Source organism: Dinoponera quadriceps, unplaced genomic scaffold, assembly GCF_001313825.1.
Source record: "Dinoponera quadriceps isolate SergipeBrazil2010 unplaced genomic scaffold, ASM131382v1 scaffold6073, whole genome shotgun sequence".
Taxonomy (NCBI): domain Eukaryota; kingdom Metazoa; phylum Arthropoda; class Insecta; order Hymenoptera; family Formicidae; genus Dinoponera; species Dinoponera quadriceps.
This window is the reverse complement of record NW_014561846.1, coordinates 359853-372519: the sequence shown is the minus strand read 5'-3', so window position 1 is coordinate 372519 and position 12667 is coordinate 359853. Positions and strand designations below refer to the sequence as shown.

General features: G+C 40.7%; 4 protein-coding genes across 8 annotated transcripts in view; 2 read left to right on the top strand and 2 right to left on the bottom strand.

The window, feature by feature from the left end:
* The window catches only part of LOC106751036 (dystrotelin-like), a 113171-nt gene that overhangs the window by 99010 nt on the left and 1494 nt on the right, over window positions 1-12667 (top strand). For 2 of the 4 annotated variants that reach the window (XM_014631783.1, XM_014631782.1), the window contains 8 exons: window positions 10225-10361; window positions 10433-10640; window positions 10821-11064; window positions 11143-11254; window positions 11322-11488; window positions 11566-11681; window positions 11764-11986; window positions 12243-12576. In XM_014631783.1, coding sequence (XP_014487269.1) covers window positions 10262-10361; window positions 10433-10640; window positions 10821-11064; window positions 11143-11254; window positions 11322-11488; window positions 11566-11681; window positions 11764-11986; window positions 12243-12576 — 1504 coding nt within the window. In that variant the 5' untranslated portion in view covers window positions 10225-10261. Of the gene's footprint in view, window positions 1-6951; window positions 6994-9591; window positions 9670-10224; window positions 10362-10432; window positions 10641-10820; window positions 11065-11142; window positions 11255-11321; window positions 11489-11565; window positions 11682-11763; window positions 11987-12242; window positions 12577-12667 lie in introns of those variants that run through there. The other 2 variants (XM_014631784.1, XM_014631781.1) reach the window with 2 other exon arrangements.
* LOC106751042 (RNA pseudouridylate synthase domain-containing protein 1-like) lies at window positions 3660-5129 on the top strand. Its single transcript, XM_014631805.1, has 5 exons — window positions 3660-3828; window positions 4026-4165; window positions 4236-4479; window positions 4559-4835; window positions 4961-5129. Exons 1-5 carry the CDS (start codon window positions 3804-3806, stop codon window positions 5106-5108), a joined length of 834 nt encoding a protein of 277 aa, XP_014487291.1. The 5' UTR covers window positions 3660-3803; the 3' UTR covers window positions 5109-5129.
* LOC106751043 (DNA repair protein XRCC3-like) lies at window positions 5140-6635 on the bottom strand. The gene is made up of 5 exons (XM_014631806.1): window positions 6449-6635; window positions 6133-6327; window positions 5813-5943; window positions 5427-5633; window positions 5140-5349 (listed from the first exon to the last, which is right to left on the bottom strand). Exons 1-5 carry the CDS (start codon window positions 6462-6464, stop codon window positions 5140-5142), a joined length of 759 nt encoding a protein of 252 aa, XP_014487292.1. The 5' UTR covers window positions 6465-6635.
* Window positions 6724-9486, bottom strand: LOC106751037 (serine/threonine-protein kinase RIO1). Of its 2 annotated transcripts, none has more exons than XM_014631787.1 (5): window positions 9270-9486; window positions 8007-9056; window positions 7417-7628; window positions 7027-7305; window positions 6724-6943 (listed from the first exon to the last, which is right to left on the bottom strand). In XM_014631787.1, exons 2-5 carry the CDS (start codon window positions 9013-9015, stop codon window positions 6848-6850), a joined length of 1596 nt encoding a protein of 531 aa, XP_014487273.1. In that variant the 5' UTR covers window positions 9016-9056; window positions 9270-9486; the 3' UTR covers window positions 6724-6847. The 2 variants fall into 2 exon arrangements, with proteins under 2 accessions (XP_014487273.1, XP_014487272.1); XM_014631786.1 differs by having other exon boundaries at window positions 6801-6943; window positions 8007-9004; window positions 9270-9485.

Below are 12667 nucleotides of genomic sequence, written 5' to 3'. Positions count from 1 at the left end.
AAGAGCGCCGGATCGGCGTGTGTGAGCGCGCTCGCGAGAGAGCAGATTCGCGCTCTATATCTCACCGATCACGAGAGTGCCGCATTCGCGCCGCCAATCGTTAACTCGTAATCATCCCGTGCGCCTCTAAATTGTCTCGCGGACAAGCCTTTGACGTTCCTCGATAAATATCACTCCGCACTGTATCGCCGTATACACGAATGGAAAATATAATAATCTCTCTATTGGTTGAATTTGGCTCAACGGCAGGAAGTACTTTCGTGGGTTTCAGAAGATGCGCACGAAATCGAAAGGAAATCGCGTACGAGAATAACTACTGAGAATAAGTGAGAAATGTAATGGCCAATTAGAAGTGGAAGGCGACAATTTAACCTAACAGCGGGATAAATAATTGCACAATGGGACGACACATGATGCGAACGGGCGTCTTTCGCTAATGTAATCGGCCTGAATCATTAGACTTTCTTACTTTGTAATACAGATATAAAATTGAGACGCGTGACGTAACGCGTCACGCTTAATTGATTCCGGTGCGGAGCACCGACGGTAACGCCGATTGCCCAATTAATTTGATAAACGTACTCTCCGTGCACAGTAGGCTCGCGAGAGGCACGCTCTGCTGTCGCGTCGACGCGTTAAAATGCCGATGATGTGCACGAAATGTATGTCTTCCAATTATAAAAAGCCTAAACGCGCCGGCTTCAACCGCGCGTAGAACTGACGAAGCGGTGGCTGATGCAACGTTCCCGTGATGCAAACTTGCATAACGTGTATCTCCGTCTCTCATCCAGCGTTACCGCGTACGTTGCCACCACCTGCATTCGAATGCTACGATTGCACAAATTTTCCCCGGACAGGACAGGATGTGTGCACGTGCACAGGTACCGCGTGTACGCGCGCGCGCACACGTTTGCGTGTGGAAACGTCAAAAAAAGCGAACAGGATCGCGCAGCTAAAGCGTTTAATTAGTGTCCTGACTAGTGTCTCGATGTTGATCAATTTCACTTTACTTCAGTTCAATTAATTCCGTCAGGACTGGACGTCGAGGACACACGGAGGAAAGTATTGTTGTACCGCGAAGAAAAGCAATTATTCAGTTTATCTTTTTTTCTTTTGAATAAGGATTATCTGGAGTAAAGGATACTTCTTCTTGATTATAGTATTAAAATATGCTCGTCACATATATTAGAAAAACTCGTTGTAATATGCTCGAAAAAAGCGTTTGTCCTCTTTTCAAGAATATTTTATCAAAGAAAAATTAAATTCAGTTAATTAGGATATATATAAGTAAGCCGAAGTTTCAGTATTTTAATTTATTATTCTTCATTAGAAGACTAAACTTTTTCTTTACATTAACATCTCCACATTTTCCGGATTTTTTCGAGCGATTTGAGGAAAGCAGTTTTTTAAAGAACTATTTTGGTTTTATTTTGCTTCGATTGAGGTCAAATGGAAACTATTTTCTGCAACGAGATAAATTCCTTCATCCGTTCGCTCACACACATACACACATGCGTGCGTGCGCTCTCACATATACACGCGATCCTTCGATAACACTTTATGTTGAGCAGACACGACGGACGCAATCCGCTTGTGTGAATACACGTCGAGAGAGAAGATGTTTTGTATGGAACACGATTCCTCCTCTAGATACATATCTCGGGGTATGGGCTTTGTGTCACCTGTGTAAATGAGAACACGTACCCGCTCTATACGGTATACAAATTTCTACGCTACGTCCCGATCGTCATCAATTACCCGCGTGATCTACAATGCTAATGAATTCTCACGCTAAATTTTAATTAATCCATTCTAGGCCCCCGCGAGTGCAAGGAAAAAGAATTACCCACTTACGTTTTTCAATCACTCATCAGTCGCACAACCGGTGGATACCCTATTTTAAATGTTAACGTCTACGTATCCTGTGATTCTGAAACAACGTGTATCTCGCTCAGTTATATCTACAGAAAATGGGTAATAAGCGATTCTACGGATTCTCAACTTTGAAACACAATCACGCGCGTCATGACATGTGTCAACCGGTCGTCTTTTTCGCATTCGAAGCGAGTGAATGTTGTAATGTCACGTCCGACGTACAACATGATAACAGAGCACATAAAAAATTCACCTGAGAACATTTACGGGCATTGTTTCAAGAGAAATGTGATGGCGCACGTAATGCGCCAACGCGCCCGCTTGCGCTCGTCGACTCGCGACCGGTCAAGTATTGCTTCCTATTTGTTATCTTGTTTTTTATATATTTATCTAATGAATATAATCCTCCCTCCCTAATAATAGGTTGTGTGTCTTGATCACATTTCTGTCGTACCGATGAAACGTACTTTAATGTTTGATGTGCATTCGAAAAGAGATGCAGATGCACTCTAGCGCATCCTTGCGTTGCATCGCGCGCAGCCTCGCGCGCTAGGATGTATGCGAAAGTCCAAGTTGCTCATACATAATTCACAGGGCGTATGTTTGATCCATGTGTCCAGGATATTAAAAGTTATCGTCACCGTGGAATAAGTCGAAGATACATGCGAATACGTAGAATTCATTTATCGTTGAATATATTCCACTGCAATGCAGCGCAAATACACCGTATCTATAAATATATATATGGAAATTGAGTTTCAAAGTTTGCGGCGCAAAAAGTTTTTCCTCTTTTCGGCTAATCTTCCTGCACTGGTACGAGAAACTCTATAAGCGTGTAATATTTCTAGAATTCGACATTCACGACATTCATTAGAAAATCAATAGAAAATTTAAAGGTACTTCTTTAAAACACACTTATTTGGTTCTTAACTAAAATAAATGTTTGATATAAAAACTTAATTGAAAGATGATGAGGTCGGAAATCAAGCGGTTATTATATTATGTCAACTCGCTATATCTTGGCAAAAAACGACGGCAAAATGACGACATTGATATATTTAAGAATTAGAAACTTCAATCTGCAAAATGCTTCTAGAACCATCTCAATAGTCATTTTTGTTAACGTTACAGTTCGTTGAATTTTCCTTATTTTATTTCAAAAGGTCCGTCTAACTCAATGTATGTCGCATGAGGATCTTTTTAAGGAAGGTGGCGGCTCGTAGCGGAAACTTCGGAATTAATAAAAATAACGAGTCTAACAACCGTAACAGGTCTAAAGTGTCATGAGGAGCATAACTAAAACTCGAACTTTTTTTTTTAGACAAGATTCAAACCTTTTCCACGGAACAAGCTTTTGCCCGGCACCAATAGATAGCGCCAGGAGCACCGTTAATCTGAATTTAAAATAACGGGTCTACAATGAGAATTTAACCCATTAACTGCCAAATTTTTTTTTTGAAATTTTTAGCCGGATATGCACAAAAAGTTGTGTAACAGTATAATTATATTCAAATTATAAAATTCCAAAATCTCCAAATGGGGATCGTGGCAGCTAATGGGTTAAGCTTTAAGCTTTAATGGCGTCTTATGGGCAGAAGCTATTATGGGAGCGCTTACAGCGCGTGAGCGTCTAAAGAGAACGCACTCTTAAGGTTGTTCTACATTAGTTGCTAGTCGATTGCAGCTCTTATTGCGACAGCCAATCAGAAAACGTCAATGATGCTACTGACGCTTCTGATTGGCTATTGCAACAAGAGCTGCGTCGACTTGCAGTCGGCTTGCAACTGATGTAAAACTATCTTTAATTTCCCGATCCCGGTGCACTGGAAATGCTCGTGTTTTTTCTTGTGTTTTCTTATGAAATTGTTGTGGTTTTTAAGATTTAAAACCTCGTTTTTGATGGTTTGTCATAGATTTTTTATCTCCTAATGGAGGGTGGTCCAGGAAGGCAAGGTTGTTTTTGATGGTTTTCTCGTGTTTTTTTTTGGTTATTTTTAAGAGTTTAGAACTTAGTTTTTGATAGTTTTGTCCTGTTTTTTAATCCCCCAATTTCGAGTACGCTAAAAATTTCTATAACAATTTTCAATCTCTCCGTTTGAAAACATGCTGTTTTTTTCGTGGTGAAAGATAGTGTTTTTGATGGTTTTTAGGTGTTTTTCTTATCTCTCAAGCAAAGTGCGTCAGAAGTAACATTTTGTACTCTACCAAGATTGTACATCGCAGTGAAAATTTTCTGGTCGTCAATAAACCGTACGATATGTATATAAATAGTAACAACCCGGACAGAAAGGTGAATAAAGCGTTAATATGCTGAACTTAAGACATAAGATATCTGTGTAAACTAGATAATGTATCTTCAGAATACTCTCCAATTGGAATTAAAAAAGATGCTACCAGACTTGGTTAATCCAAAATTGTGCCACGAATTCCACTTCGTGCATCGGCTGGATTACCCTACGAGCGGTGTCATTTGTATAGCACTGAATAAGAAAGCAGCCAGAGCGGCGTCAGTTGCCTTTGAAAATCACAAAGTTCAAAAGTTCTACTTGGCATTGGTGCATGGCCATATACATGAGCCTCATATCATAATCGATAAAGCTATAGGTTAGGCAATTGTGTATAAAATTGGGATAGAATAAATCTAGATTCCACAGACTTGGATCTCTGTTTGTCTTTCGACCAGGTGACGATATTCGAGAGAAGAATGGTAATCATAAGATGTGTACAAACGACAGTATCTTCTGTGAGAAGCCACGTAGGGCCATTACTGTGCTAGTAGTGTTGGAGCATGGTTTTTGGAAAAGCAAGCCTGCTACCAAAATATTGTTGGCGCCTAGCACCGGTAGACGACACCAGTTAAGGGTGCATTGCCATCATATAGGTCATACTGTCATAGGAGACTATACTTACAGCGAAGGCAAAGATGTAGAGCCACAGAGAACCTACCTCCATTCTCTCAGGTATAATTTACACAAAGATTCCTCTTCTTAGCTAAAAGAAGCTCAAGTAACAAATAAATATACACACACATAGAGATTCTCAGCTTTCTGATCCTTGCTACTAATGTGCGCTGTGTAATCTTCAGGTTGATATTGAACTGTGATATTGAGAATATCGATGTAAGAACGGCAGATCCGTTTGACGCCTCTATTTTGTCCGATTATAAGGCGACGAATATAGCAAAGATCTTGGATGAGGATATATTTCGTGACATATATAAATTAATAGAATAAAACGTTTCGTTACGTAAAGCACCGTGGAGGTTTATTTAATTACCCTGACTCCAGATCCACTAACTTCGAAATTAAAGATAATCCTTGGCAAGTGTGAGGCTAACATTATGCAAGCATATCGTGTGGAGACTCTTCTGTAGAAGCGTATAGAGGAGGTAATCATGCTCGACCACGTGAGTCCCAGAGCTGGCTGTTCATCCACGTCATCGGAAATAATATTTCTATCTATAACTGCCGAGACCTACAAATATATGAGAATGAATACACGATACGTGTATTAATCCACCTTGTTACAGCGTAATAATTATACTTCCTCACCTGATTAAGACAGATCACACACAGGTCACTATTTTTACATAATTCATGCAACTGTCTTCCAACTTTCCTTAAACTTTTGCCTCGTGACGGGTCCTCCCAATCCTCCACTCTGTAAGGAGCAGCTATTGAATCAACTATTAGCAATCCTATTTTATGAGCATTCATCAGTGCTGGGACCTTGTGGTGCAAGCAATATTCCAATTCATCCTTTAACACATTTAATACAAAAAAGTTAACAATACAATTTCTTTGTAATTACGTTCTTCGTGTAATTTGTCATAAAGATCGGTAACTATTTTTTTTTTAAAGATCATTGTAACATCATAAATCACAATAGTTTAAAATATATTATATATTTATATATTATATAAAACTATGGTAATTACAATAGTAGATGTATGGTCCACGAATATGACATCTCCACTCACGGAATGAGTTTTAGCTATCTCGGAGTTCTCTATCAACTGTTGCAACCGTCTCGATGGAAAAGTAGCTTCCGTGCAAATGTATATGGCACCTATCAACAACAATAATTCCATATATCTTATTATATTTCATTTCTCCTTTAATTTAAGAGCATTTATGTCAGATCGGAGATTTCGGAAGTATTACGTCGAATAGTTGCATCGAAAAATTTCTTTCAACTGCTATTGAACACGTTGCATATAAATTCGCATACTATCGTCTCACAATAACACATTTTTACCAGCTTCGAGACCGCCCGCGCTCACCGGCGATTGGACGGTAAGGCACAACTGCAAGGCCAATTGCGTTTTTCCGGTACCGGCCGCGCCGTAAAACTGCGTGACGCCGCGACAAGGTATGCCGCCTTTCAATATTGCGTCCAAGTTTGAACAACCGGTCGTGAGAAATCTCTCCCGTTTTCCGACAGCTTCCGTCACTATTGACATAATTCGCGTAGAGAAGAACAATCGGTTACAATCATACGTGTAAATTGATACACACAGAAACTCATACGATTCAATACTCAGAAATAAAGATTTCTTTTCTCAAAGCAATACCTAGCAAATGTTCCATTTCATATTTTATTGTTCGATACGTTCGACGTATCGCGCTGGTATGTTGACTGGCGGTTATATTATTTGGCAGTTCGGACAACCGGTCTTTCAGTTCGACATGTTTCCGTACATCTTCGGTAGATTGAACATTAGATGGTATTCGTGACTTTTTTTTATGGCTCTCATGGCGCCATCTTTCTCTCGTGAAGGAAAATGTACTTCCGCATTCCCTTTATGAAGGGGTTAATGACCAAGAGAAACATCAACAAAAAAAATGGTTGACGATATATATATATATATTTTTATACATAATAAAAGCCAAATCTCGCTCGAACATTGTTAAATATCCGTGTCATATGATTCCTTTTTTGTATTTCTCTTGATATTTCTTTGTACAAACATTCACTTGATCTTCTTTGTTTTACGTTTCTTCACGTGCTTCTTCATTTTAGTCTTTCTCTTCTCCGCTTGCTGTTCCTTGACTGCTTTCTTGCGCGCCTAAAGATGGAAACTTGCATCAATTTACTGCGCACACATTATTATTAATGGTATGTAGAGGAGAGAAACAAGGGACGCCTTACTTTTTTACTTTCTGGACTCTCGTCTTTGCGTCTGACGATATTCGTCGATTTCCTCACATTCTCATTCTTATCCTCCTCCTCCTCGCTGTCGTCTTCGCTGCTCCCACTGTCATCGCTGTTTTCTGTATCACTGTCCTCGTTCTTGCATTGTTTAGCGACAAGGATCTCTGGTATTTCCGCAGGCTTGGATAAATCTGTTTTCAAACCGATCAGTGTCTTGTAAATCAGATCTTCCTTGCCAGATTTCGCGAGATTTATATCGCGCTCAAAGTCGATCACCTGCGGGAGGATCCGATTTAAGAAGTTTGTACACAATTCCAACACAAATTTGGCTTGTTTCCACGTGGAGATTATGCATCTCTAATAATACATCGCAATGATCAACGAGACCTGAATCAACGATTGAGGGATATAAGCCTGTTTAAAGACTTGCTCCTCCACTTGGTCCCGAAGATTGCTCTCCAGATCTGCTTTCCGCTTCTTGTTTTCGTGCACCGCATCCAGATACTCATCCATATTATTTTCGTTTATAGTCGGATCCGTTATGAAGTCAAATAGCTCTTTCATCGTCAGAACGGCCACATTGTGCTTCTTGAAAAATTCTAACCAAAATAATGCAAGCGAGTCGGATATATACATATGCAGTCTCTCACAGAGGTCGGTGCTGTAACAGATATATTTTTTGAAGTAACTAGACTATACGGATGCTGAAAAGAGAAATCTAAAGATACAGATATAAGTTTTTGAGGTAAATAACTATATACATATATTATGAAAATACATCCAGATATACTTCATGAAGTACATCTTCTCACAGTATACGTATCTACATCTAACTTACCTCAAACTTATATCTGTATCTACTTACATTTCATTATCTGTATCTGATCAGAAAATATATATCTGTTGTAACACCGGCCATCGTCACATTATATATATAAATCAAATTGCTCAGAGGATGCTTCCTTGTGCCACGGTACCTGTGATATTAGTACAGTCCTTTCTGAGGAACTCGAGCGCCATGGGGTGATCATGCTCCACAGATTGCGAGACATCGATGATCACCAGCGACCCGTTGTGGTACAGTATATTGTACTCGCTCAGGTCGGCGTGAACGAGCCTGCACCTGTTGTACATCCTCCACATCATTTCGATGCACTCGCGATAGAGCGTCGCCGGCTTCGAGGCGGTGAGTACCACGTCCTTCAGTTTCGGCGCCGCCCAGCCGTCCACACCGATGAAGTCCATCAGTAGCACGTGGCTGCGCAACAGGATCGGCTTGGGCGAGCTCACACCGGCCTGTTGCAGACGCACCAGGTTCCGCATCTCCTTCTCCGCCCAGGTCCGCACCATTTTCCGCGGATTGCGCTTGGAGTAGCCGTGACGGAAGCGGAACTCACCGTTCACGTACTTGTCGCGATCCTTGAACTGCAAGATCGACGTCTTGTATATCTTGATGGCGACCTCGGTGCCCGTCGCCGACAACGCGTAATACACATTAGCCTCCTTCCCCGTGGAAATGCAGCCGTCTATCCTCGCTATCAATCCTTTATTCAGAATCTTGAACAGTATCATCTTCGTACGGGCGTCCAATACCTGCTCGACCGTCGCCCGGTCCTGCTTGTCCTTCGTTCTCACGCGATCCCTCTCGGCGCGTTTGTTGTTCTCCATCAATACGTTCGCCACGTGATTCGGCAACGCGGGGCCCTCGTACTTCTCCATATTGATCTTATCCGCGTAACGGCGCAGCAGTTTATCCATCGGCTGGTAATTCGCGACCTTGCTGGACACGTTTCGATTATTGGCGCTCTGTGAATTCGTCCTGACGACGGTGTTCCCCCGAGTGTTATCCTCGTCCCAATCGTAATGATCGTCATCGATGTCACTCTCGTCGTGGACGTCATCCTCGCTGTCCGTGATTTGCAACTTGGTCATCTCCTCCTTGAGATGTAAAATCGGGCATGACATGGCTATTGAACTAAAGAACATACTGGAATGAGCACTGGAACGATGGGGGCCTGTCAGAAAAGCTGTGCGACAAAGGTCACGTCTAAATAATGTCTCGCTTTGAAAAACGTAGTCTGCAACGGGCAGGAATATATTTGCAAGAAGAGTAAGAAATTAACCAATCACAGTCGATTATTCTACCTTACATTCGACTATGATCGGTTAAATTTCTCCTTGCAAAGATACTCCTGCTGCCCATTGTAGATCACGTTTGAAACACCTTGTATGAAACTTACTCGCAAGTCGTTTCTTCGTCGGCGTCGCTAAACTGACCCTCCTCGAATTGTCCCTCCTCCATGATTGCGTATCTGTTGCGTGTAATAACTCATTAGATAATTTCACGGTATTGTCCTTCAACAGCGTCTGCTATAGTATAATTTTGTGCCGCAATATGATGAAAACCTCATCACCACGCGATTCGAAGCGTGTCATCAAACACTCGTGCAAAACGCGGACTAGACGACTTTTCAGTGCCACCTACAATTTTAAGTTCAATTTGTAACGGACCACCGGTGGACTGTTGCATCGGCGTTTGTTCGTCTACTGTTGCATCGTGTTCTGTGACTTAAGCGCCGACGACCGTTCTTTTGTTTACACCAACATTTAAATTATGCAATTACGTTGAGATGACAGAGAGTAAGTTTATTTGGGAATTTCTGTATTAACGATGTTCCCTAACATGTATTTATTACGACTTATTATAACACTGTATTAATGTATATGTTATCTATGGAATTAATTAATTACGTACAGTTGATTACACTTTTTAATACTTCACAAGTGTGAAGATAATTGAGTTTTCATTCAAATGACTAATTGGAAATTAAAATTCATTGTTATGGTTTTCGAATGCATAAGTAGCAAATTAAATGTAATATTTTTGGGACATATTTAATACATAATTAAATTTTTAACTAATATCTGATTTTTCATTAATATAAATTTTATGATTTTTCATTAATACAATTAATAATATTATTTTACACAGTATTATATAGATCTATACAAGTAGTTGGACAGGAAGAAAGATATCTAGAAATATCCACTTGGCACAGAGTGTTTCAATTTTATTACTTGGCTCTGTTATACAATTAAAACCAAATAATTTTATACATATAAACATAAGAAAGACTATCTGAATCCGTAGCTCAGCACAGATTTTAATTCTTATGCTTAAACAATAATTTACAGACGAGTATCTAACAACTCAAACTATCAACATTCAATCATGGAGGATATCATACGGTCTATGCAGGAATGCAATGCCATTCGTTACACATCTTATAGGACTGCCGTGAAGATGCAAATATTACACAGAGAACTGAACAGTAAGTTCTCTCTTACCCAATTTTGTTACCAAGCGATAGCCTGTTCTTCTCAATTGTTTTATTTTATTCAGTGCAACATGTACAGCTAGGATTAATAGCAGGAGTCTTTGAACGTCATAGACTGTCCATCACCGAAAACTGTGTTAATCTGGATCCAAGTGAAATCGAGGATGTTCTGTCCGATATATATTTCGCTGCGCAGAAAGAAAGTAATTTCAATTTCGACGTTGATCTTGCGACAAAACTTGCCACTAATTATATCTTGCGTACTTTTGACAAGTGAGTTCTCATCCCTTCTTCTACATTATATCAATAACATTTTCAATCTTACTGTGCTTTTAAAATATCTCTAATTTTGTAATTTCGGATTACTTTAATTAAAACACACGCAACAAGAGTATCTTGTAGCAACTGTAATGTGATAATGCCGATAATGCAAAAATGTATTTAACATTGCAGACAAAATACTAGAAATATCTTAGTGTTCTCAGTGAAAGTTGCGTTGGTATTGCTGAGCAACGGTAGGCTGCAAGAGAAGTACGGCTATCTGTATCAACAGTTAGCCGATCACAATGCATGTTTGTCCCGAGCTAGTTTGCATACATTGTTAACCAACATCTGCAAAATAACAGAGATGCTCGGAGAAAGCATAGCGTACGGGTATGAACAGATTCAGCTGCACATAGACGCCTGTTTCGTGAAGGTATGACAAAATTACTGTCGTTGTTGTCGTATATAAAAGAAGTGACCATTAAATTATCTTCATCATCCTGTATTTCAGTCTCAAGGTTGCCTCGGTGTCACCGAAGCAGAATTCGCCGCGTGGATCATGCAGGAACCACCTCTGTTGGTCTGGATAACGACGTTCAATCGAATCAAATCAGCAGAACACAGTAAGACAGTCGCGACGTCCAATTATTATCGCGTGTATCTAAATATGACGACGAACAATCGTTCCAGTTGTACACAACGTGAGATGTTCCTCGTGCAAGGTAACACCTGTGCAGGGACCGAGATACACGTGCTTGAAATGCACGGGGTACCATCAGTGCCAGGATTGTTTTCTCTTAGGCAAAACCTCAAACAAACACAAGCTGAAGCATCCGATTCGCGAGTATTGCGTGAAGGTTGGTCGCGAGGTTTCCGTGTCTTTTCATGTACGAAGTAAATTACGCTCTCACACAGAACGCGTTCTTTTTTCCAGACTTCACATCGCGAAGTTACCAAACTGATCATCGAGCTAATCAGAAACAAGCTAAGATTGTGTCCCACCAGAACAGTCGCGATAAACGCGGAGGATGTAGTCGCGGATGCTGTTAGGTTGTTGCCAGCTGTACTTTTGTACAATATTTTTACACATATTCGTACGATACACTAAAGATAACTGATGATTTTTATACAGTAACGAGACAAGACGGGCGGACTGTGGTTCATTGAGGAGCACGATCAGGCGAAAAATTCTCAGCGATCCACAGAAGGAATTACAAAGTATCATAACGCACTTGGAGGAGGAGAATCGGCAACTGCAGATCGAGCTGTTAGACATACGGGGCACCAAAGCAGAGAGGCTGCAACGGCACAGAGCGACCATCGAGTCTCAGTTGCAACGATTGAAAACGCTCAAGGTACATTAATCAGTCGAAGTTCGATCCTCGCCGCCCTCATCTGCTCTAGGATTTCATACAACCCACCTAATTATTTTCAGCAGTATTTATACTTTTTGCTACCTTTCGATAAAAATATTTATACATAAAAAATTCTTTATTTATATATTGGAAACTTTTGTCAATATAAGTAATTATAAGATGAGATCAGAAGCGACCCCAAGTGGGTGACGAGAGTTAAATACATACCCGTTAAACCCGTTTGACCTTCTTGCAGAAATACTTGTTCACCGACACGGCTCAAGCGCCGCAGATCATCACTCGCATGCAGAGCACTCCGATGCTGCCGCCCTTATCATCCAGACTCACAGCCTTGCCCTTGGAATTCGAGCTGAGCCCAATTATCAGGCAGGATAACGTTCAACAAGGGCTCAAGTTGCATCATAGGAAAAACAAAGCAACATCGAGCACCTTCAATACGTCGTTACCCATAGAGCGTACGGCGGAAGAGGATAACGCTAACGCTCTTCCCTGTATCGAGGAGGCCTCCACGAGTTCTGGATTTAACATGCCGGAGAGCAGTCGCATAGAATTAAGCACGTGGATCGGAGGCAAGTGTGGAGACGACGTGTCAACGGCGATTAAAAGCGCTCGTTCAAGTTGAAATCGTCGTGTTTGTGAACGTACTGTGTTTAATCCGCA

Coding starts and splice junctions, on each gene's coding strand:
- LOC106751042 (XM_014631805.1), top strand. CDS start 3,804: ATGGAGGGTGGTCCAGGAAGGCAAG. Junction 3,829..4,025: donor GGGTGGTCCAGGAAGGCAAG/GTTGTTTTTGAT, acceptor GATGGTTTTTAG/GTGTTTTTCTTATCTCTCAA. Junction 4,166..4,235: donor GTAACAACCCGGACAGAAAG/GTGAATAAAGCG, acceptor ATGTATCTTCAG/AATACTCTCCAATTGGAATT.
- LOC106751043 (XM_014631806.1), bottom strand. Junction 5,944..6,132: donor CGCGGGCGGTCTCGAAGCTG/GTAAAAATGTGT, acceptor TGTTGTTGATAG/GTGCCATATACATTTGCACG. Junction 5,350..5,426: donor GTGTGATCTGTCTTAATCAG/GTGAGGAAGTAT, acceptor ATATATTTGTAG/GTCTCGGCAGTTATAGATAG.
- LOC106751037 (XM_014631786.1), bottom strand. CDS start 9,331: ATGGAGGAGGGACAATTCGAGGAGGGTCAGTTTAGCGACGCCGACGAA. Junction 7,629..8,006: donor GGACTGTACTAATATCACAG/GTACCGTGGCAC, acceptor TATTTTGGTTAG/AATTTTTCAAGAAGCACAAT. Junction 6,944..7,026: donor AGAGTCCAGAAAGTAAAAAA/GTAAGGCGTCCC, acceptor TTCCATCTTTAG/GCGCGCAAGAAAGCAGTCAA.